The sequence below is a fragment of the Oncorhynchus tshawytscha genome, unplaced genomic scaffold, assembly GCF_018296145.1.
Source record: "Oncorhynchus tshawytscha isolate Ot180627B unplaced genomic scaffold, Otsh_v2.0 Un_contig_8799_pilon_pilon, whole genome shotgun sequence".
NCBI lineage: Eukaryota > Metazoa > Chordata > Actinopteri > Salmoniformes > Salmonidae > Oncorhynchus > Oncorhynchus tshawytscha.
In genome coordinates, this window is record NW_024609746.1 from 252,374 (window position 1) to 276,670 (window position 24,297).

The 24,297-nt window shown below is 44.1% G+C and overlaps 2 protein-coding genes across 4 annotated transcripts in view; both read right to left on the reverse strand.

The window, feature by feature from the left end:
* The window catches only part of LOC112214378 (ras association domain-containing protein 3), a 52,698-nt gene extending 33,984 nt beyond the window's left edge, over positions 1-18,714 (reverse strand). Inside the window, exons 1-2 of one of the 3 annotated variants that reach the window (XM_024373061.2) lie at positions 18,097-18,714; positions 8,937-9,061 (exon numbers count right to left, since the gene is read on the reverse strand). In XM_024373061.2, the coding sequence (XP_024228829.1) occupies positions 8,937-9,061; positions 18,097-18,298 (327 nt within the window). In that variant the 5' untranslated portion in view covers positions 18,299-18,714. Of the gene's footprint in view, positions 1-8,936; positions 9,062-10,130; positions 10,279-12,787; positions 12,924-18,096 lie in introns of those variants that run through there. The other 2 variants (XM_024373062.2, XM_024373063.2) reach the window with 2 other exon arrangements.
* Positions 18,715-18,959: 245 nt separating this feature from the next.
* Positions 18,960-22,939, reverse strand: LOC112214380 (apoptosis facilitator Bcl-2-like protein 14). Its single transcript, XM_024373065.2, has 7 exons — positions 22,784-22,939; positions 21,398-21,786; positions 21,141-21,236; positions 20,861-20,922; positions 20,459-20,605; positions 20,046-20,159; positions 18,960-19,904 (listed from the first exon to the last, which is right to left on the reverse strand). The coding sequence occupies exons 2-7, from the start codon at positions 21,780-21,782 to the stop codon at positions 19,866-19,868; spliced, it is 843 nt and encodes a 280-aa protein (XP_024228833.1). The 5' UTR covers positions 21,783-21,786; positions 22,784-22,939; the 3' UTR covers positions 18,960-19,865.
* Between the last annotated feature and the right edge of the window lie 1,358 nt (positions 22,940-24,297).

A 24,297-nucleotide genomic window follows, 5' to 3' on the forward strand; every position in this document is an offset into this window, starting at 1 on the left:
TTAACTGGTTTCTGAGCTACACAAGCCACCCTCCATTTTGCACTTCAAACGGTAAAGAACCTGGCACCCAACGTTGACCCCGGAGAGATCAAAGGGACTATTATACTGGGTAACATACTTACTCTTTGGGGAGTTGAGCTGCTGCCCATAATTCTACACTCGTCGTTGCCAACACAGCCAGATCAACACTATCCACTTCACACGCTCTCGGTTTTCTCAAATCTAGTTGAATCTCAAGTCTTTCAACGTTAATTTTGTACATTTATACCTTTATCAGTGACGAATGTGTGCCATTTGCAGTGGAAGCTTATTGGAGAGGAGCAGGAGGAGGAGCAGCGATTATACGGGTAGATATGGTGGGCAGAGTTCAAGGCAGCATTCAAGCACGATGGCAACACCCATCCGTAGCACGCGCTCCAGCAGGTGTATCTCACTGATCACCCCTAAAGCCAACACCTCATTTGGCCACCTTTCGTTCCAGTTTTCTGCTTCCTGTGACTGGAACTAATTGCAAAAATCGCTGAAGTTGGAGACTTTTATCTCCCTCACCAACTTCAAACATCTGCTATCTGAGCAGCTAACCGATCGCTACAGCTGTACATAGTACATCGGTAAATAGCCCACCCATTTTTACCTACCTCATCCCCATACTGTTTTTATTTATTTACTTTTCTGCTCTTTTGCACACCAATATCTCTACCTGTACATGACCATCTGATCATTTATCACCCCAGTGTTAATCTGCAAAATTGTAATTATTCGCCTATCTCCTCATGCCTTTTGCACACAATGTATATAGACTCTCTTTTTTTTCCTACTGTGTTATTGACTTGTTAATTGTTTACTCCATGTGTAACTCTGTGTTGTTTGTTCACACTGCTATGCTTTATCTTGGCCAGGTCGCAGTTGCAAATGAGAACTTCTTCTCAACTAGCCTACCTGGTTAAATAAAGGTGAAATAAAATAAAAAATAAAATAAATAAACACACACAGACCCGATTCATACCACACCATTGGCTACCCTACGATCAGCCCATAGGCACAGATCTATAAATGTATAGGGGCAACTTTATCCTACTCATAACTGCAGACAACACAGGAACAGCTGCTGCTCACAGGCATAATACTATAGGCAGGTCAGGACTCGCTTAAAGAGTCACAATAGACCTGCTCTCTCCCCGCCTTATGCCCCATATACAGTAACTAACTGTGGCTCCTTTGTCTGGCCCTTAGATGGACACAGGGCTTAGAATCATCAGGTCCCCACTCTGTCTGTACATTTGAGGGGGAAGCACAAACACTACCTATAGACACTGAGGTGGAAGCACAAACACTACCTATAGACACTGAGGGGGAAGCACAAACACTACCTATAGACACTGAGGGGGAAGCACAAACACTACCTATAGACACTGAGGGGGAAGCACAAACACTACCTATAGACACTGAGGGGGAAGCACAAACACTACCTATAGACACTGAGGGGGAAGCACAAACACTACCTATAGACACTGAGGGGGAAGCACAAACACTACCTATAGACACTGAGGGGGAAGCACAAACACTACCTATAGACACTGAGGGGGAAGCACAAACACTACCTATAGACACTGAGGGGGAAGCACAAACACTACCTATAGACACTGAGGGGGAAGCACAGAGACACTACAGTTAAAACACACAGCCACTACAGGCAACATAAAACATCAGGTGAGATTATCCCCTCGTCACACTTGGATTAGACACAGGCTCTGATGAGCTGTTAGCTCTGTCAACAACATGGACGTCTCCTCTCCTCAGGTCACAACACAATGACTCACTGATTACACTACAGACTGGCAGGAAAGATGGGAGATGATGGGAAACAGGGGAGAGGAGGTGCAGATAAGAAACAATAATACATCCAGTTTTTACAGGCTGACCTGGAAGTCCTCAGGCTGTGATCGTGATGGGGTTTTGATTGTGATCGTGGCACAGAAGCCACTCTGTCTTGTGGCTCGACATAAGGTTTTCTTGTAGGGCTGTGAATGATAGGGGAACTAAACTGGAACCATAAGGGACTGGGATGACCACTGATGTATCGCAGACCAAATGAATATTGACTAGTAGTGATAGACATTCTAGTTCAATAGAGTTCACTGTAGAGTCCCAGACGATTCTTTGATCCAGACAGTCATGTCTGCTATGTCTGCTGATAGGAAACACTGTCTGTCAGAGGTAGCTGGGTTATGGGGAAAGCCTGGGGATGTCTGGTGTGTTGAAGATGTTATCGTACATCTTTATCTGCCCAGTTTGACACAGAGAGGGAACATTGAAATAACTGGAACACCCTGTCTGTAAAACAGTAACATGATGAACCAATCTGGAATGAACTCTGACCCCGCTCCCTCACAACAACCACATAACAATAAAAACCCGACATCAACATCTACAGTAAATCAGGACCGGGTGTGACTTGGTTAACCAAGTCCTTTTTAACTGTGTTTCACAATATCCCTGCAGTTGAGGTTAGGTCACTAAAAGGTAAACTATCTTAAATTACAGCCCACTAATCATATAGAACAGAGCTGTTATGCAATATATGATTTAGTGGATTTTGTTTCCGAGTTCTGGGTTCTGGGTTGGAGAATGGTTCCAGGACCAGGCACTCTCCTGAGAGGTTGGGTTCTGTTATCAGAGGAGTGTAGGCCTATATCTTATAACGAGAGCCGTGTGACAGAGCAGCCTTTTAATGATTAACATAGCAAAAGTGAAAAAGAGAGTCGTAACAGTGTTCGGGGGTATTTCCACTAAACATTTATATTTTAGTAATTTATCAGACGCTCTTATGACTTACAGTAGTGAGTGCATAACATTTTCATACTTTTTTCATAAGGGTCCCCTGTGGGAATTGAACCCATAACCTTGGCGTTACAAGCACCATGAAAAACCAACGGAGCCACGCAGAATTGTATTTAACATTTGGGGTCACTAAGGAAACGGTTGGCCATTTCTGTTGGCTGCACAGTGTGCTGTTGAGGAATCTTCATTCAGCATGAGGTCTAAAGCATGAGGTCTTTGTTCGATCTATGTAGAGCCTTTCCTGCCCTCTTGTCTATACTTACGGTATCCTTTGATTTTGGCCCATAGCTTTAACCTTAGTAATCAGTCGGTCTTCAGGTCAGAGTGGATTTTTCAAGAGGAGGGATAAGATAAGGTAACCCAGCTAAGATAAGGAAGAAAAACTGACTGAAGCAGGTAAGATAGCCTACCTATGGCATGACGCAAGCAACCCTATAGGACGTACTACATTACCCCGCGCACGACGAATAGGAGAAGAGGGAAGGGAATAAGGGAGACTCCCATTAGTCTGAGAGCTCAGAGAGGTGTAGAGTCCCTGAGCATTCCGCCACAGATAAAGAGTTCTGTGAAGGTTTGTGAAGAATGCACATATTAACAAAGGTGTCACAAAGGTCAAAGGTTAAAGTTCAACAACTTATGCAGGTGTTCCTAAGCTAACATTTTGGGGTTAACGAGCAGCAAAGAAGCCCAGAGGGAATACATCAACATTCTTCTCCTCCTAACAACTGTTTCCCCCCCCAGGTCCCTGTGTTTGACTTTCCCATCATACAGGAACAGGAAATAGACCTATTATTTACAGCCTATCTGGTTAGATAACCTACCAGAGGGCATGGCTCAGCCTATAAGAGTGCAGTAGGGGACATTGTCATATTAGTTCAGAGGTCACTCTCAGCACTGTGCATAGTCATTGAGTCAGAAAACACATCCCCTCAGTCAGAACAACTACCTCTACAGCTAAACTTACTATACATGAACTAACTAAATCACACATTAACTAACCGATAATTTGCAAATAAATTCATAAAAAATCCTACAATGTGATTTTCTGGATTTTTTTTCTTATTTTGTCTGTCATAGTTGAAGTGTACCTATGATGAAAATTACAGGCCTCTCTCATCTTTTTAAGTGGGAGAACTTGCACAATTGGTGGCTGACTAAATACTTTTTTGCCCCACTGTACGTACATACATACAGACAGACAGACAGACAGACAGACAGACAGACAGACAGACAGACAGACAGACAGACAGACAGACAGACAGACAGACAGACAGACAGACAGACAGACAGACAGACAGACAGACAGACAACCACTAGGTGTTAATCTATTAATCGTGATAGTTACAGAGTAATATTGTAGAGGCCCTCTCTATTCCTAGTTTATAACAGACTCTTCTAAACTAGGATAAGGAGTTCATTGTCTTCCTGTGTCTGTGTCCTCTGGGTATAACAGAGACTGAGAAGATCCATCCATCCAGCCTCTCTCCGATTCCATTTCCTTCACCGAGACATTTCCTGTCTCATGGGTTCATATCATTATCTGTCCATTTCAGGAAAGTTGGAACCACAGACCACAGAGCAGAGACAGAGAGTTGGACAGAGATAGAGCTACGGTCTACTGGGAGGTTCAGAGTACTTTATATAAGGATAATAAAGGATCATATAAATATAGGAATCTGGTTCTGGGCAGTCACATGGGAGAGTTTGATCAAAACCCAACAATGCCTCCCGCTGTCTGACCCGGCCGCACGCAGACACGCACAAAGAGACACAGACGACACACAGACACACACACCCAACCACAGATTAACACAGAAACAGAAACACGACACTGTGAAACAACAACGACAGACATCTGCATGTCTCAGCAGCACTGTTCAGCACTGGTCCCAGGTTTCTGCTGAGCTAACATCTCATCACTAAACTGTTTCACTGCAGTATTGAAGCCAGATTGTTTTTGACAGAGTTGAAGGTCACTGACATGCTGAATATGTCACGCCTTGGTCTGTTTCACCTGTCCTTGTGATTGTCTCCACCCCCTCCAGGTGTTGCTTATTCTCCCCAGTGTATTTATCCCTGTGTTTCCTGTCTCTCTGTGCCAGTTCGTCTTGTAGGTGTCACGTTCTGACCATCGTTCTTGTGTGTTTTCCTTGTTTTAGTGTTGGTCAGGACGTGAGCTGGGTGGGAATTCTATGTTGTTTGTCTGGTTTGTCTATTTCTATGTTTGGCCTGATATGGTTCTCAATCAGAGGCAGGTGTTAGTCATTGTCTCTGATTGGGAACCATATTTAGGTAGCCTGTTTTGTGTTGGGTTTTGTGGGTGATTGTTCCTGTCTTTGTGTTTGTGGCACCAGATAGGACTGTTTCGGTTTTTTCACGTTTCTTGTTTTGTAGATTGTTGTATTTTCATCTTTATTAAAGATGTACAAAACTAACCACGCTGCATTTTGGTCCGCCTCTCTTTCACCAGAAGAAAACTGGTTTTGACCAGCGTGTTTTTGCCTTTTTGCTCATCTCGACCATTCTTCTGGTTTTTGCCTTTCCCGCCCCTATTGGATTAATAAATATTTTAAGGCCCCAACCGTCTGCCTCCTGTGTCTGTATCTGGGTCTCGCCTTGTGTCATAATAGAATATGATCCAGAGGTGTGTCTATATAGTGTAATGCCCTCATTCTTTCCATTCATCCATCCCACACGAGAGTTGTGTGTGTGCATGCTTGCGTACATTAGGTTGACCAAGGCTCATGGACTTAGGGACAGGGCCCCCACATACACACACACCTTTAGATTCTCCTGGGGCCACAGAGGACAGAAATGTGTGTGAGGCCACCCAAAACAACCACCGCTATATGTGGCAGCCGGCTCATGTTGCTGTTGGGTGTGCTACAGGGCCAGGTAGTTTAGAATGTGCACGCACACACACACGATGACTCTGGGGCTATTAGCCTAGTGGTTAGAGCATTATATCTGGAGTATTTCTCCTGTGTGAACTTAAGTATGCTCTCTCTACTTCTCTCTTTCTCTCTCGGAGGAGGACCTGAGCCCTAGGACCATGCCTCAGGACTACCTGGCATGATGACTCCTTGCTGTCCCCAGTCCACCTGGCTGTGCTGCTGCTCCAGTTTCAACTGTTCTGCCTGCGGCTATGGAACCCTGAGCTGTTCACCGGATGTGCTACCTGTCCCAGACCTGCTGTTTTCAACTAGAGAGAGCAGAGACAGCAGGAGCGGTAGAGATACTCTGAATGATCGGCTATGAAAAGCCAACTGACATTTACTCGTGAGGTGCTGACTTGTTGCACCCTCGACAACTACTGTGATTATTATTATTTGACCATGCTGGTCATTTATGAACATTTGAACATCTTGGCCATGTTCTGTTATAATCTCCACCCGGCATAGCCAGAGTAAACTGAGTAAATGTCAGTTGGTGCATCAAAGCAGGGACCGAGAGACTGAAAAACAGCTTCTATCTCTATCTCAGGCCATCAGACTGTTAAACAGCCACCACTGACATTGAGTGGCTGCTGCCAACAGACTCAACTCCAGCCACTTTAATAATGGAATAATTGATGTAAAAATGTATCACTAGCCACTTTAAACAATGGCACTTAATATAATGTTTAGAATACCCTACACTACTCATCTCATATGTACAGTATATGCTGTACACTATACCACCTACTGCATCTTGCCATCTTTATGTAATACATGTATCACTAGCCACTTTAAACTATGCCACTTTTATGTTTACATACCCTACATTACTCATCTCATATGTATATACTGTACTCTATACCATCTACTGCATCTTTATGGAATACATGTATCACTAGCCACTTTAAACTATGCCACTTTTATGTTTACATACCCTACATTACTCATCTCATATGTATATACTGAACTCTATACCATCTACTGCATCTTTATGGAATACATGTATCACTAGCCACTTTAAACTATGCCACTTTTATGTTTACATACCCTACATTACTCATCTCATATGTATATACTGAACTCTATACCATCTACTGCATCTTTATGGAATACATGTATCACTAGCCACTTTAAACTATGCCACTTTTATGTTTACATACCCTACATTACTCATCTCATATGTATATACTGTACTCTATACCATCTACTGCATCTTTATGGAATACATGTATCACTAGCCACTTTAAACTATGCCACTTTTATGTTTACATACCCTACATTACTCATCTCATATGTATATACTGAACTCTATACCATCTACTGCATCTTTATGGAATACATGTATCACTAGCCACTTTAAACTATGCCACTTTTATGTTTACATACCCTACATTACTCATCTCATATGTATATACTGAACTCTATACCATCTACTGCATCTTTATGGAATACATGTATCACTAGCCACTTTAAACTATGCCACTTTTATGTTTACATACCCTACATTACTCATCTCATATGTATATACTGAACTCTATACCATCTACTGCATCTTTATGGAATACATGTATCACTAGCCACTTTAAACTATGCCACTTTTATGTTTACATACCCTACATTACTCATCTCATATGTATATACTGTACTCTATACCACCTACTGCATCTTGCCTATGCCGTTCTGTACCATCACTCATTCATATATTTTTATGTACATATTCTTCATCCCTTTACACTTGTGTGTATAAGGTAGTTGTTGTGAAATTGTTAGGTTAGGTTACTCGTTGGTTATTACTGCATTGTCGGAACTAGAAGCACAAGCATTTCGCTACACTCGCATTAACATCTGCTAACCATGTGTATGTGACAAAGAAAATTTGATTTGATTTGAAGAGGACTGGCCACCCCTCATAGCCTGGTTCCTCTCTAGGTTTCTTCCTAGGTTTTGGCCTTTCTAGGGAGTTTTTCCTAGCCACCGTGCTTCTACACCTGCATTGCTTGCTGTTTGGGGGTTTTAGGCTGGGTTTCTGTATAGCACTTTGATATATCAGCTGATGTAAGAATGGCTATATAAATACATTTGATTTGATTGGGCCAGTAACCGAAAGGTTGCTGGATCGAATCCCCCAGCTGACAAGGTAAAAACCAGTCGTTCTGCCCTTGAGCAAGGCAGTTAACCAGCTGTTCCCCGGGCCCCGAAGACGTGGGCCCCGAAGACGTGGATGTCGATGAAGGCAGCCCCCCCACACCTCTCTGATTCATGTATATACTGTACTCTATATCATCTACTGCATCTTTATGTAATACATGTATCACTAGCCACTTTAACTATGCCACTTTGTTTACATACTCATCTCATATGTATATACTGTACTCTATACCATCTACTGTATCATGCCTATGCCGCTCTGTACCATCACTCATTCATATATCTTTATGTACATATTCTTTATCCCCTTACACTTGTGTCTATAAGGTAGTAGTTTTGGAATTGTTAGCTAGATTACTTGTTGGTTATTACTGCATTGTCGGAACTAGAAGCACAAGCATTTCGCTACACTCGCATTAACATCTGCTAACCATGTGTATGTGACAAATACAATTTGATTTGATTTGATTTGAGTTGGGTTAAATGCGGAAGACACATTTGAATTGAAGACATTCAGTTGTACAACTGACTAGGTATCCCCCACTTTCCATTTCCCTTTCCTATTATATAGAGAATGACATGGACAGCTGGTCTCAAAGCATTGGCCCCACCTAGCTAATCCCAAACACGCACCCTTCAGTATGATACCATCAGAGTACACAGAGCCAAGCCATTTATCCCCCCAAAAAACCCTAAGAGCAACACATCCCCCAAACAGTCACTCACTCCAGCCAAGAGTTCTATGACAAGAGATACAGTATAGAGACAGAGAGAGCGTCATCTGGTGGTACATTGGCGAACTACGTCTCAGTCACTCACTGTAATCACAGGCAGGGCGAATACTCATTCTATGCACTCTAACGCCCCCTTGTGGTGAAACACACAAAATTCAGTCATAATGTGACCATCACAGAATATAATATCAGCACTCATCTCAAGGAACAAAGTGTTGACCCTTTAATTAGACAACACAGACACACAGAGGGAGTGAGAGAGAAGGTGGGTACTCACAATGGCCGGTGTGTTGTTGTTAAGGTGGTCCTGGCTGAGGGGGGTGTCAACGGCAACAGGACCACCGGGGTGACAGTCCAATGACACTCGCTCCCGACACTCTGGGTGACACGTATACTTACACCCTGGAGCAGGAGGAGAGGAGCTTGTTAAATAATTGTAAAGAGCACACTCTGACCTGACCTGGCAGACTCATAGAGCCTGCATTGTCTCGCGGTGTGTGTCAACGGAGCCGGCGGTGTTCAACACTGCACCAAATACCCTCATTTCATACTTCTAGTTATTCTTCCACCTCTTGAAGACTCCTGCCACTTCCTTGCCAGGAGGAGTTCAAATATTTCATCTGTGTTTGACTCAATAGCAGCGTGATCATTAACAGAGACCCGTGGATTCACTCAGGTCACAAGTACTATGTTAAATACTCCGCCAACCCCTAACAGGTTTCATCCATAACCAAATAACTAATGTATAACCCAGCCACTAATTGATTTCATCTGTAACGCAACCCCAAACTGCTACGCAAGTATTCCCTGGGACTCCAGGCTCGGGTCTCCAGCAACAGCAATGAACAACCAGGCGAGGTTGTGTTGTGTCTGGAGGGAAAGGACGAGATGGAAATGAGGTTGTCCACAGTATGCAAACACTCCCACTGACCCCGTACACAGTCCCCATTGCAAAAAAATCTTTCACCTGAGCTCTCGAAAACATTCAGCTCAGCCAAGTGAAACAGAAGTCACGATTCCAAACTATTCCAAGTGCAAGACGAATGTAAACATGGTATAATACATCGGAGTGACAAAGAACAAGGGGAACTGTTTCGCTGCCCTTCGATCAGATCTGTCTGACAGGCCGGGGAAAAGTCTACAAGTGACACACAAACTTCCTCCCGTGCACACTGTAACTCCGCCGCGGCAGAACAAAAAGGTTGATGGAATCTCTAATGTGTCCTCTCTTTCTTTCTCTTTCCCCTCTCGTTCTCTGCGCCGGCTTGGCCTGCATCCAGCAGCCCACTTAGAATTAACCCAGTGTGGAGGAGAGACAGGGAGAGACCGCTAATAACACAGAATACATTACACATCACTGTGACACTCCCTCTGCAGAGTACAGAACATCCAGCGAGTCCTCGTTGTTAGCACCGGTGTACAGGAACAAAGTGGCCTGTGCGCGTGCGTTTGTCTGTGTCTCCTCTCTTACCTGAGGACCTCCTCTTCACCTGCCGGCTGAGCTTCACCGACAGTCTACAGATGGCTGCTCCCATCCCCGACCAGCACACCATTTCCCTCCTGCCTCACACACTCTTCTCTCTGAAGCTCTCCCTCACTGCTTAACCAATACTCCTTGACCACTGCGCACACTGTACCACCACTGGCCAGTTGCAACAGGCCCAGCTTCGACGCACTCACTCTCTTACAGACAGGCACAACAAGCATCAGGAACAATAGCCTGTATGGACTGGGAATCCCCCACCTCCCTCGCCAGCCCAGACCTACACAGAGACTCATTTGCCTAGCTGCTACCACTCTCTCTCGCTTTCTCTCTCACACTCGCCCACTCACTCTCGGTCTCCCCCTCCCACTCTCTCTGTATGGTAGTGCTGAGTGGGTGATTTGCCTGTCAAATGGAGGCTCAGTGGGTCACAGTGATGGACACACAGACAGTAGGAGAGAAGAGAGAGGGAGAGATGGAGGGGGGAGAGAGAGAGAGTGTGCGTCCGAGCGTGCGTGCGTGCGAGAGAGTGTGTGCATACGTGTGTGTGTGTGTGTGTGTGTAGGCCAGGGATGCTCCTCTCTGAGCTCACCAGCACACAAAGAGGGTGGTCAGCTCTTGTCTGCTAGGCTTCCTGCCCTAACACTCGCTAACCCTCTGTAGCTCTCGATACAATTAGGCAAAGCCTGGGTATTGTCTCAGCTAGGCCCTGGCGCTGGGACAGAACCAGAGAGGAAACGTTACACTGTCCGTCCACGACGCCATGACATAATAACAAACACCACCACAGGCTATGTCATCAGACATAAGGCCCTATGCCTGTGATGCATGAACTTAGAGGAGATTTGTCTCGCCCCAGTGAGGAGAAATAAAACACACTTCCATGTCTTACACAACTGCAAAAGACGGACATCTGATGATGATTTTTACTGTCGGTCTGATGAGTTAAGCACTTTTTTTCTCTCTGGGAGTCTCCTGGGCCTGTGGGGAGTGTTGTGTGTGTGTGTGTGTGTGTGTGTGTGTGTGTGTGTGTGTGTGTGTGTGTGTGTGTGTGTGTGTGTGCGCGTAGTATAGCTGTGCTGTCTCGTTGATAATAGCCCTTCCTGTAATCAGCCAGGCAAAACCAATCGATCGGACTTAATCAGTGGAGCTGAGAGGAGAACAGAGCGCAAGTCAGCATCTTCCCACACTCCCACAAAGAACAACAACACACTCCACAAACAGATGCGTACCAACACCACTCGCCCCTGAGCCTAGCCAGTGTCAGCTGTGTGTAGTATTTAGAGCTGGCTGTCTAACCATGTCTCTGTGTGCTGGGAGGAGAGATGAGGAACCTGTGGCGACCTTCTCACTGACGTGCCAAGAGCCAATTCAGCCAAACTCTGCCTCCCCCTCCCCACAACACACACATCTTGCAGTATCAATCCCAACATGTAAAGACCATAGCCTTGGTTTTAAAAGCAAGTAAGAGAGGGCCAGACCTTCACCCACAGGACACTGTGTGGGTGCAGAAGACATAACATTACTCAAGCCTGCTCTTCTTGGAGTTCCGCTGTGACCAGGTAGACCTGTGTGCATGTTTGGGGATGGAGTGTGTGTGTGTGTGTGTGTGTGTGTGTGTGTGTGAGTGAGATATAGTTTTCTTATCCTGTAATCAAAGCTGGAGTGAAGCCTTGTGTTTCAGTAGGCACAATAGCTGTATCTGGGCTGTGGGTCGACGTGATCAACTTACTGAGGCAGTTGGTATGACACTAAGGCTCTGGACTGTAATAGGAGTAGAATGGTCTGGGGCTGGAGAGCTGTGTATTTGTGTGTCTAGTCCAGACAGGTGGTGCGTTGTATTTGTTCCTGCGCTTTCTTTAGACTGTAGAAAATAGATATCCTTCTTGAAGCAGCATTGCGCAAACTTAACAGCCCTCTTAGTTCCCCATTACACATTCGGAGACTTCAATTCGGAATTCCACGTCTCTCATTCCTATCCGGCTCCACTCAGGCCCCCACTAACAAAACACACTGCACTAAAAACACAAATACACACTGCCAGGACAGCAGGTGGTCTCAGACCGTGCTGACTGTCAGTGGAGGAGACGGAAGGGTTGTCATTCCACTGTGGTAGTGTTGTTTTCCTAAGTCAACGGTAATCCGTTCCCCATAGATACCAGCGACGGGACTAAACCCATTCCCTCAGCACTTAAGAGCCTTTTCACACATGGCTGCTAAACACCTAACTGAAATGCACACACACTTAATTATGGAACGTGCATATCTTCCTCTCTCCCTCTCACGGGTATCCCTTCCTCTGTCTTTCGGTCTCTCTGCAGAGTCTGTCTGTCTGTTTACCTGCCTGTCTTCCACACAAAGTGTTTGTGCTGAGTCTTGGGTGTTTCATGACAGGTCAGGGATGACATTGAGTGATCTGTCTGTGGACACAACACTGCATCTGTGGACCTGAACTGTAGGTCCCTAAACAATGAGTTTATACACTTATTTTATCTCTCAGCTCATGGCCTCTAAGTGACACCAAACCGTCTGTCTGCCTTACCACTATGCTCTGGGGTTGGCTAAACACAGGCCCAGATACACACACTCTCCTATACAAACGTACTCACCCACACACGGACACACACACAGACACACACACTCACCAGAGTTCCTCCAAAGCAGGCTTAGTTCCAGGTGTCCAGAGCGGCGGATCAGTTTGGGAACACGGAAGAAGAAACCTGATAACCTCCTCAGAGTCCTCCCAAATCCTTTAGCCAGCCCCATTGCTCATTCACTCACACAGAGCTCACACACACCCAGGTTCCAACGCATACATAGTGGGCTCCATTTTGCAGAGAGCACTGCGCAGATCCAACATAAGGTTGCCCCGGTCCTGCAAATCCCAGACTGTCTTTCACTCTGGCCCCTCTCTACCCTCTTTCTCCCCCTCTCTTTCTCCCCCTCTATCCTGCCCTGTCTGGCTTTTCTGTGTCATGTCTGGCCTGTGCTAGTCCCTCCCCTTACTGTTGCCCCCCCATTCACCCTGTGCGTGCGTGTGTACGTGTGTGTGTGTGAGGATTACTATCCTCGAGAGTACTGGAAATCCCCATAAGGATAGTAAAACAAGGAAAAAGGCTATTTTAGGGGTTGGGTTAAGGGTTATGGTTACAATTAGGGGTTAGGTGAAGGAGTTAGGGTTAGGGGTTAAGGTCAGGTTTAGGGTAAATAGGATTATGAATTGAAATACATTTTAGGTCCCACAAGGATAGTAATACATAAAGTGTGTGTGGTCATTGTGATGGGTCATTAACCTGTCACAATGAGAGAGTAGTGTCTTCTGGAGCCACACTGTCACTGCACCTGCACAAACAGCAGCTGGGCGCTAGGGCAAACACACACGCAGGCAGGCAAGTACACACGGAGACACACACAGAGACACACACAGTCTTCAGTGGAGAATGAAAGCTGATCTAGTCATGGGGAATTACAACAAGTTATTTCCAATCCAGGAGCACAACAGGTCTCTAACACTTCCCTGTGGTGAATGAATGGTCATGTTAATCCCCCATCTCCTCTGTGTCTAATCTAATTTCACCAACTTCTCACCTCTCCATGTAAATGGCTTTGGACGAGGCCCACAGGCCTAGCTGACCATTTGGGTTTATAAGGCCAATGGTTCTGTGTGAATGACAGGGATAAATACCGCCCCAATATATCCACGGGTGATATAATCGCCATCGCACTGCACTATCCATCTGGACATGAGGAACACTTACGTAAGAATGCTGTTCAATAACTACAGCTCAGGCTTCAACACCATAGTACCCTTCAAGCTCGGGGCCCTGAGTCTGAATCCAGCCCTGTGCAACTGGGTCCTGAACTTTGTGACGGGCCGCTCCCAGGTGGTGAAGGTAGCCAACAACACCTCCACTATGCTGATCCTCAACACAGGGGCCCCACAAGGGTGCGTGCTCAGCTCCCTCCTGTACTCCCTGTTCACCCATGAATGCGTGGCTACGCAAAGCTCCAACTCAATCATCAAGTTTGCAGACAACACAACAGTGGTATGCCTGATTACCAACAATGACGCGACAGCCTACAGGGAGGAGGCAAGGGTCCTGGCAGAGTGGTGCCAGGAAAATAACCTCTTTCTCAACGTCAACAAAATGAAGGAGCTGATTGTGGGCTTCAGGAGACAGCAGAGGGAGCAAGCCACCATCCACATCTACGGAGCCACAGTGGAGAAGGTGAAAAGCTTCAAGTTCCTCGGCGTACACATCACTGAAAATCTGAAATGGTCCACCCACACAGATAGCGTGGTGAAGAACCTCACGAGGCTGTAGAAATTAGGCTTGGCACCTAGGAACCTCACAGACTTGTACAGGTGCACCATTGAGAGCATCCTGTCGGTCTGTATCAACGCCTGGTAGGGCAACTGCGTCGGCAGGGCTCTCCGGAGGGTGGTGCGGTCTGCCCAACGCATCGCCGGGGGCACTCTGCCTGTCCTCCAGGACATCTACAGCACCTTGTGTCACAGGAAGGCCAAGAACATCATCAAGGCCACCCGAGCCCCGCAATCAACCAGAAGGCGAGGTCAGTACTGGTGCATCAAAGCTGGGACCGAAAAACAGCTTCCATCTCAAGGCCATCAGACTGTTAAATAGCCATCACTAGTCAGCCTCCACCCAGTACCCTGCCCTGAACTTAGTCACTGTCACTAGCTGGCTACCACATGGTTACCTTAGAGGCTGCTGCCCTATGCACATAGACATGGAACACTGGTCACTTTAATAATGTTCACATACTGTTTTACCCATTTCATATGAATATACTGTATTCTCGTCCGGTCCATCCTATTCAACTATTGCTGAAAATATACTACTGTATGCAACGTATTCTTCAGATAGTGTACATATTTGATCCACACACTGTCCATAAATCCCATCACATACAGTGCCTTCAGAAAGATTCAGACCCCTTGACTTTTTCCACATTTAGTTACATTACAGCCTTATTCCATAATAGTATTTTTCCCTCATCAATCTACACACAATACCCCATAATGACTAAGCAAAGACAGGTTAAGACATTTTAGCTCATTTATAAAAAATATAAAACTGAAATATCACATTTACTGTTGAAGTCACGAAGTTTAAATACACCTTAGCCAAATACATTTAAACTCAGTTTTTCACAATTCCTGACATTTAATCCTAGTAAAAATTCCCTGTTTTATTTTAAGAACGTGAGATGTCAGAATAATAGTAGAGAGAATGATTTATTTCAGCTTTTATTTCTTTCATCACATTCCCGTGGGTCAGAAGTTTACATTCACTCAATTAGTATTTGTTAGCATTGCCTTTAAATTGTTTAACTTGGGTCAAACGTTTCAGTTACTCTTCCACAAGCATCCCACAATAAGTTGGATGAATTTTGGCCCATTCCTCCTGACAAAGCTGGTGTAACTGAGTCAAGTTTGCAGCCTCCTTGCTCGCACACACTTTTTCAGTTCGGCCCCCACATTTCCTATAGGATTGGAGGTCAGGGCTTTGTGAGTCATTTTGCCACAATTTTGGGAAGTATGCTTGGGGTCATTGTCCATTTGGAAGACCTGTTTGCAACCAAGCTTTAACTTCCTGACTGATGTCTTGAGATGTTGCTTCAACATATCCACATAATTCTCCTACCTCATGATGCCATCTATTTTGTGAAGGGCACCAGTCCCTTCTGCAGCAAAGCACCCCCACAACATGATACTGCCGCCCCCGTGCTTCACGGTTGGGATGGTGTTCTTCGGCTTGCAAGCCTCCCCCTTTTTCCTCCAAAACATAACAGTGGTCATTATGGGCAAACAGTTTTATTTTTGTTTCATCAGACCAGAGGACATTTCTCCAAAAAGTACGATCGTTGTCCCCATGTGCAGTTGCAAACCGTAGTTTATGGTGGTTTAGGAGCAGTGGCTTCTTCCTTGCTGAGCGGCCTTTCAGGTTATGTCGTTAAAGGACTCGTTTTACTGTGGATATAGATACTTTTGTACCTGTTTCCTCCAGCATCTTCACAAGGTCCTTTGCTGTTGTTCTGGGATTGATTTGCACTTTTCGCACCAAAGTACGTTCATCTCTAGGAGACAGAATGCTTTTCCTTTAATGTGTACTCTTTAATGTGTACCGTAGTCTGGCTTTTTTTATGGCGGTTTTGGAGCAGTGGCTTCTTCCTTACTGAGCGGCCTTTCAGGTTATGTTCGATATAGGACTCGTCCACCCAACTTATTGTGGGAAGCTTGTGGAAGGTTACCCAAAACGTTTGACCAAAGTTAAATCATTTAAAGGCAATGCTACCAAATACTAATTGATTGTATTCAAACTTCTGACCCACTGGGAATGTGAAGAAAGAAATTAAAGCTGAAATAACTCATTCTCTCTCCTATTATTCTGATATTTCGCATTCTTAAAATAAAGTGGTGATCCTAACTGACCTAAAACAGGGAATTGTTACGAGGATTACATGTCAGGAATTGTGAAAAACAGAGTTTAAATGTATTTGGCTAAGGTGTATGTAAACTTCTGACTTCAACTGTATTATGCACATACAATTATGCTGAGTCTACACACACTCACATAGAATCATCATGTACAGTACCAGTCAAAAGTTTGGACACACCTACTCATTCAAGGGTTTTTCTTTATTCTCACTATTTTCTACATTGTAGAATAATAGTGACGACATCAAAACTATGAAGTAACACAAATGTAATCATGTAATAACCAAGAAATTGTTAAACAAATCCCTGGTTCGTGCCCAGGTAGGGGCGAGGAGAGGGACGGAAGCTATACTGTTACACTTTGAAACCATCAATGTACAAGCAATGCTTTTAAACGTGTGATGACTGATGGACCACTCTGGGCACAGACGTCAGTTCAAGGTCGAGTTGTCAACTAATGTGAAATCAACAAATGTCACCATGTCATTGGATTTAGGTTAAAAGAAATGCCCTTAAGTTGATGACTTTTTGCAAATCCAATCAGTTTCCCACATTGATTCAACGTCATAACATAGATTAGGGGGATTGAAATTACGTGGAAACAACGTTGATTCAACCAGTTTTTGCCCAGTGGGGAGTAATGCAGCAATGATAGGAGTAGCAACAAGAATGTACTGTATCAATCATCAGTAAACAGGTGCCTGGGACATTAGATCGAGGAAGTGAGTGCCTATCAGTGGAAGAATACAGAGAAAGCTGAGCCGAGAGGAAAGCATGTGTACAAATGTACAGTTTATAAACCAGTTTATCAGCACGGTGTGAGTGTGTGCGTAGAGCCCGGCCCTGTGTAGGGGTAGACTGTACGTAGCCATGCCTTCCTGAACATGTACAACCAACATAAAGTATTCCCAACCCTTGACTTTTTCCGTGGTTGTCGAGCAATGATCAACAATCGATTTGACAAAGCTTGAAGAATTGTTTTTAAGAATAATGGGAAGATGCTGCACCAATCCAGGTGTGGAAAGCTCTTGGAGACTTAAACCAGAAAACACACAGCTTTAATCGCCGCTGCCAAAAGTGCTTCTACAAAGTATTGACTCAGGGGTGTGAATACCTGTGTATTTGAGATATTTCCGTATTTAACTCTGAATACATGTCTTAATAAATGTCTAAAAAACATTGTATGTAGATGGGTGACAAAAAAAAACAGAATTCAAAAATTAAGTTCTGTTTGAATTCTGGCTTAACACAGCAAAATGTGGAATAAGCAAAGGGGTATGAATATATCTTAATATCCAGATTGTATGGAGCCTGTAAGAAAGTCTAGTTTCATAAGGCAGTTTAGGTATCCAGTTGATAAATCATTAAATTGATAAGCTTCATACCTTGAGGGTCTCTGTTAACCAGTATGTTGTCTGCTGTAGTAGATGATATTGATGTTAAGACAGTCAAGCTATCTCAACTGAAACATACTACAGTTGTAGAACTCACCTGAACACATCAGGGAGAAGTGGAGGATGTATACGCGGCAAACATCGCACCATGCGCCCGAAAGACCAAGGTAGAAGGTGTGTCCCTCCCCCCTCATCTGGGAGTCTCTCTCACTGGGGGAGAATATGGTCCACACATCCGGGGGCTTGAACCCCCTTTTCCTACTGCCGCGGACAGGGCAGCCGTTCTCCGCGGGGTTCATCACCTTCACCGGCTCCGGTCTTCGAGGTTTGGTAACGAGTCCGCTCTGATCTTGCACCAGACCGCCTCGATGTTCTCCAGACTCCTGCTTGGAGTAGAGGTATGCCTTCGGGCGGCTCGGACTACCTTGACTTTCGAATGGTACATCCTAGGCGGGTTGAACAATTCCCCTCGACTGTAGTCCGTCTTCAGTGCGGATTTATTAGCGATATCCACAGCTAACTGTGATACGCCGATCACGCGATGTAGCGCATCGGTGAGTACTTCCTACTTTGGTGCATGATCTTACGCACTCTTTCGGGCACACAGGCGACAGCAACGATGAGTCTTCTTCGCGCGCAACACAGATGAGATACAGAACAAGGTGTTTAGTTTAGTACATGTTACCTACATGTTGAAATCCACATTGTGTGAATAGATGACACTGCTTCCTCGCTCTGGCCTGTTCTTGTTGTCTGTAAGCAGGTTGAGCAGGTGCAGGAAACCGTTTAGGTTCATTTCAGTACAGACCCTAAGAAATCCCCCCTCCCTCCATGAGTGACGTACCTGTACACAATACCTGCACATGAGTGACATACCTGTACATGCATGCTGTGCGTGATGATTCTGAGATTGCATTTCAATATAAATTACCACTTGGTCCTAAATCATTTTACACAATGTCAGGAGTCTTCAACATAACTATTTTTATTCAATAAATCAATATTGAAACAAATCAGTCACAAAGCTGTCTAAATCAGTGTTAACATTGAACACTATAATCATAACATGGAATTTGTTTAATTATTCCTAAACAAGTCAGACATTCCAATGCATAGACTCAGCACACAGAATGAAAGTGTGACCATATAGCAGTAAGAATAGATGGACTTCCATACAGTATATGTAGGCTACAGTAGCTGCCCCAGTCTTTGGTCCAGTCATGGTTTAACCATGTAGTGGTTCAATCTCTGGATCAACTGAGGACATAAGTCCTGGAGGTCTGGTATGTTGACCTCTGACTTATTTGCTTTATGTAAACATTATTTGATCAGACAGTATAGGCTACATCAATAGTCGACAGTCTTATCATCATTATTATTATTCTTACAATAAAAAATAAAATAATCAAGTAAATATGTTGTTGTTTTTTACATTCCTATAGTCCAAATTAAAATGTTAACAAAACACCTGAATACAGTACTTTCACATACATTCTTATATCATATCAATGTATAATTCAAAAAAAAGGAATGGGGTTTGAGATGTACATTTTCTTATATACTATGGCTCTGGAAGACAGTCTATATTTCTATGTGCATGTTTCTTTGTGCAAAATCAATGTTAAATTGGGCATGCAATATTAACCTGAGTTGAAACTTCTCTAGGGGTTGGGGTTAGAGGGCGACATCCCAATTCTCCACCCTTTCCCATCATGTATTTAACAATGGTGGAAACTCACTTCAGCCAATAACTACACCAATGAAATTCTGATCCATGGAAGAAAGTGCGCAAGAGCACACTTTGGGAAAAAGGTGGATAATCAGGAAGAACCAATGGGTGTATAGGATGGGGGAAATCCCTCCGACTCAGTCGACTTCCTCCTCATCATTCACAAAAGCTTCCTCCTGTTGAGAGAGAAATTAAAGCTGTATTGACCAACATCTCACAAAATAACATTGATATTTTTGTCAGCTGGAGATCATTGATAGGAACAAGAAGGTGGACCTCCAGTACTATAGGCGATATATCTCTCTGTATGTACGTACATATCCACCCTGCTGTATGGCCCAGGAAGAGAAGTGATCCTGCAGGTATTTCGCTCCAAATCCCAGCACCCGGCTCATAGGGAGGCTGTCCACCGCTGACAGGCGACTGGTCACCTGGTGGAGCAGAGGGTTGAGAGTTGACACAAAATGGCTGCCATGCAACCAATGGGTATATATGCTTGTGGTACTCCAATGGGTGATTTAGCCACATTCCCTGTAAGTGCATTACATGGTCAGTTTCTAAGACCCAGATTAAGCTTATTTCTGGAGTAAAAAACACGTTCAATAGGGATTCTTGAGCATGCATTTTAGTCCAGGAGTATGTTCAAATATGTGTCTGGGAAAATGGCCATTAGTTAGAAAAAGGATTGGGAAAAAAATGTTTTAGGTAAATGTAATTCTGTCGTGATTACCTCACAAGTCATGGCAATTTGGGCCGTGGGTGACCCCTGAGTGCCGGGGTCCGAGGTCAGGCCAAGTCTGCCGAGGAAGGTGGAGATGGTCCTCTCATACAAGCTGTAGCCAAAGAGCTCTGAGGACAGAGAGGCGTCCTTCAGGACCTGCCAGGGACATGATAGAGGACAGTAAAGTTTACACCCAAATCCCACAAGTATTTTCTGGGTGAATGCCCATGTGATGAAAAATGGATGAATGATAAATGCAACACCATTTTTTCCCATTTCTCTTTGTGAGGGGATCCCAGTCTTGCAGATAGACTAATATTATCTGTGTGTAGAGGGACACCAAGTGGGCAGAGAACTACACAATCACACAGGTTCTACCTACAGAAACAGATATTTCCTGCCATACTTTACCTCCTCATTGAGTTTGTCTCCCGCTCCTCTCAGCAGAAGCCCCACCAGCCTCTCTATAGCATCTGAAAGGCGGAGATAAGAGGGTAAGGGTTAGAGGTCATAGGTATAAAAAAAACAAAGAGGAGTTCAGGGTCGTATTGATTAAGGCACATCGTAGAAAAACGTTTTTACTTGCGATTCTTATTTGACAAGATCAGGTAGTCCCTCCCATTTTCAGTCCCTTTTCCATTTGGTGCCTAATGAATACATCCCATATATGACGGCTGAGTTGGTCTTATACCTTCCTCTCCGTCAGTCTCCAGGTCCCCAGAAATGCAGGTCACTCCGTCAGCAATCTGAGTCAACCGGTCAGCTACCTCCCCCAGCTCATCTCTCGCTAAACCGAAAACAAACACACACAGCTTTAGTATACTTGGCATGACAACAAACCATCTGCCTAAAGAAGAAACATACTTTAAAATGTAAGGAACAGTGTATTACACCAACACATGCAATCAAACAACCCTCCAGTCTCTCCTTCCCCTGATATAAACTCACAGTTGCCAAAGGATCTGAAGGAAGACCTCTGGGTGCCCGTTGGTGGTGATGGTGTTCTTGGTGGTCCTGATGCTACAGCTGTACTGTCTCTGTGGGGTCGGATACAGCTCAACAAGCTCTGCAGCCTCATTCTCATCCCCTTCTTCCTCTTCTTCTCCTTCTTTATAAATGTGTCTGCATGGCCCTCTAGTGTCTGTGCACCACCCGGCTGGGTGTCTGTGCCTTGAGGTAGCGGGCACAACACCTCCCTAGGTCTCCTCCTCTGGGCGTACGCCATCATCAGCCTGAACTCCACACTGTTCTCCATGCCATCCATATCCTCTGGCAGCCCAGCTTTGGCACTCCCATTACTGTTGGTACTCCCATTGGAATTGCTGTTTGCCATCTCCCTAAACAAAAATAAACAAACAAACCAGGAACAGGAAGTGAGTGTATAGCTGCAACAGCCTATTACACAAATCCAACAACATTGATCTGTAAGTTTTCCAATGTAGTTTAAAAACAGTTTATGAATGTATACTTTCCTGGAAGAGTGCAATGCACAGTCCCCCCAAACAGCACATTGGGAATAGAGAATGAGAATTTTCACTGAAAAAAAAAACATTAAAACAACCTCTAGAGAGCAGCAGCACTCATGTGGTGGTAAAGGGCGTAACTGATGCCAAAAAATGGGAAGACAACATACCAAGGAACACCCTTTTGTCCTGTGAGTTCTGAGTCTGACATGACATCAATAGGTGACAGGTAGCATAGTGGTTAGGGTTTTGGGCCAGTATCTGAAAGATTGCTAGTTTGAAGGTGAAAAATATGTAAATGTGACCGTGAGCAAAGCACTTGGAGTTGGGACATGCAAAAATATATATATTTCCAATGCGCATAAGTACAACACACTTGTAGCTGCCTAAATGTGTTAAATAGGACAAATAAGTACCCACCAAATTATAATCATTTTAAATGATCCAGAATGTCTTAAATAGTAGTGTGTACAATCAAAAACGCATCTTTTGACCAATGTGTAAAATAAAATGTGTTAATTGTGTAGATACTCCTCTAAGAAAGCCAATGGCTCAAAACTCATGTCGCCAACATAATTCGTTCAAAGGTTATTGGAGGGGATAATTCAATGGTGGCCTGAGGTGAAAAAAAATAAAGAATTCTGCCAGGGGGGAGATTTTCGGCACAATATCGAGATAATATATATATCGACTTTGAGACATGTAGTATTTTCATATTAATGCGAAATTCTTGTTCGGAAGATTTCTCACAAAAACGTCTACTACCAGGCGCGTACTGGGAAACCAACCAGGGACAGTAAAACTTTAACAAAGTTTAAGTTAATAAATCGGCACTTACTTATTTATCAAATAAAAAGCCATGCCTACTTACGTATAACAGTACTACGTCTGCGCTAGTTGCCAACGTTTTAAGTTATAAATTCGCCGGTGAATGAGCGTTCTTCTGATTCTTAAAACTCCTCGTTCTGCCTGCTAGCTGCTGCCTGTCCGACTGACTCCTGGTGTTTCTTTAAAACCTGTCTTCCGTAAACGTCACAGTGACGTTTGTATGTGGTCGAAATTGAAACCAAGTTGGCATGACGATTGTTTTACCTACATGTGAGAACCCCCAAATAGTGACACGTCAACCCCGTGATAAATTAGTCATGTTAAATAAACAAAACAATGACATTGCTATTTTATCTGTTCTTCTAAATTGATAGTTATTCACATATTAGGACACAATTATACAATCCGTTGGTGTTGGACTATTCCTAATGTCTATCAAATGTATCCCCTTCCAAAAAATAATACAATACAATGATCACAAGACTGCTTGCCAGTCTGTTCCCTGTCTGTATAGGCCATATCAACCTGCTGGCTGTAATGGGTAAAGGTTGAGACTATATTGCAGGCATAGTCTATGACTGATATAAATCTCTCTGAGACTGGATAGAGCGATTCAGCCACCTTCAAAATGGACAACAATAATATTCTATTCCTTAAGGAAATCCCCAGAGTTAGTTTTAGCAGGCACCCATGATATTCAACCACCCTACTATCTGTCCTCTATCCCACTCTGAAGGTTTGGAGTCTTTCACAGGCTTGTGTAAATGTGATTTCTCTTTTGCCCCCACCTCAACAACAAACAATCATTCAAAACACAGGAAATAAAGTCAGAGGCAAGCAATAGTATTATCTCTTGGAAAATGTCTCCTGTGACATGCCCTCAGTTAGCCTACCACACACACACACACACACACACACACATTGTCACATGTTTTGTTGTGAACTTGTGACTCATACTGTTGTGATTCATGAGACATCCACAGGTAGTGCTGGAAAATGATATTATATCAGTTCCAGGTACTTAGACCTACATTAAATGTTGTTGAACATTGACAGATACAGTGGGGCAAAAACGTATTTAGTCAGCCACCAATTGTGCAAGTTCTCCCACTTAAAAAGATGAGAGAGGCCTGTAATTTTCATCATAGGTACACTTCAACTATTACAGACAAAATGAGGAAAAAAAATCCAGAAAATTAATTTATGAATTTATTTGCAAATTATGGTGGAAAATAAGTATTTGGTCACCTACAAACAAGCAAGATTTCTGGCTCTCACAGACCTGTAACTTCTTCTTTAAGAGGCTCCTCTGTCCTCCACTCGTTACCTGTATTAATGGCACCTGTTTGAACTTGTTATCAGTATAAAACACACCTGTCCACAACCTCAAACAGTCACACTCCAAACTCCACTATGACCAAGACCAAAGAACTGTCAAAGGACACCAGAAACAAAATTGTAGACCTGCACCAGGCTGGGAAGACTGAATCAGTAACACACTACGCCGCCAGGGACTCAAATCCTGCAGTGCCAGACGTGTCCCCCTGCTTAAGCCAG

Coding starts and splice junctions, on each gene's coding strand:
- LOC112214380 (XM_024373065.2), bottom strand. CDS start 21,782: ATGGCAAACAGCAATTCCAATGGGAGTACCAACAGTAATGGGAGTGCC. Junction 20,923..21,140: donor GGAGACTGACGGAGAGGAAG/GTATAAGACCAA, acceptor TCCGCCTTTCAG/ATGCTATAGAGAGGCTGGTG. Junction 20,606..20,860: donor GAGACAAACTCAATGAGGAG/GTAAAGTATGGC, acceptor TGTCCCTGGCAG/GTCCTGAAGGACGCCTCTCT.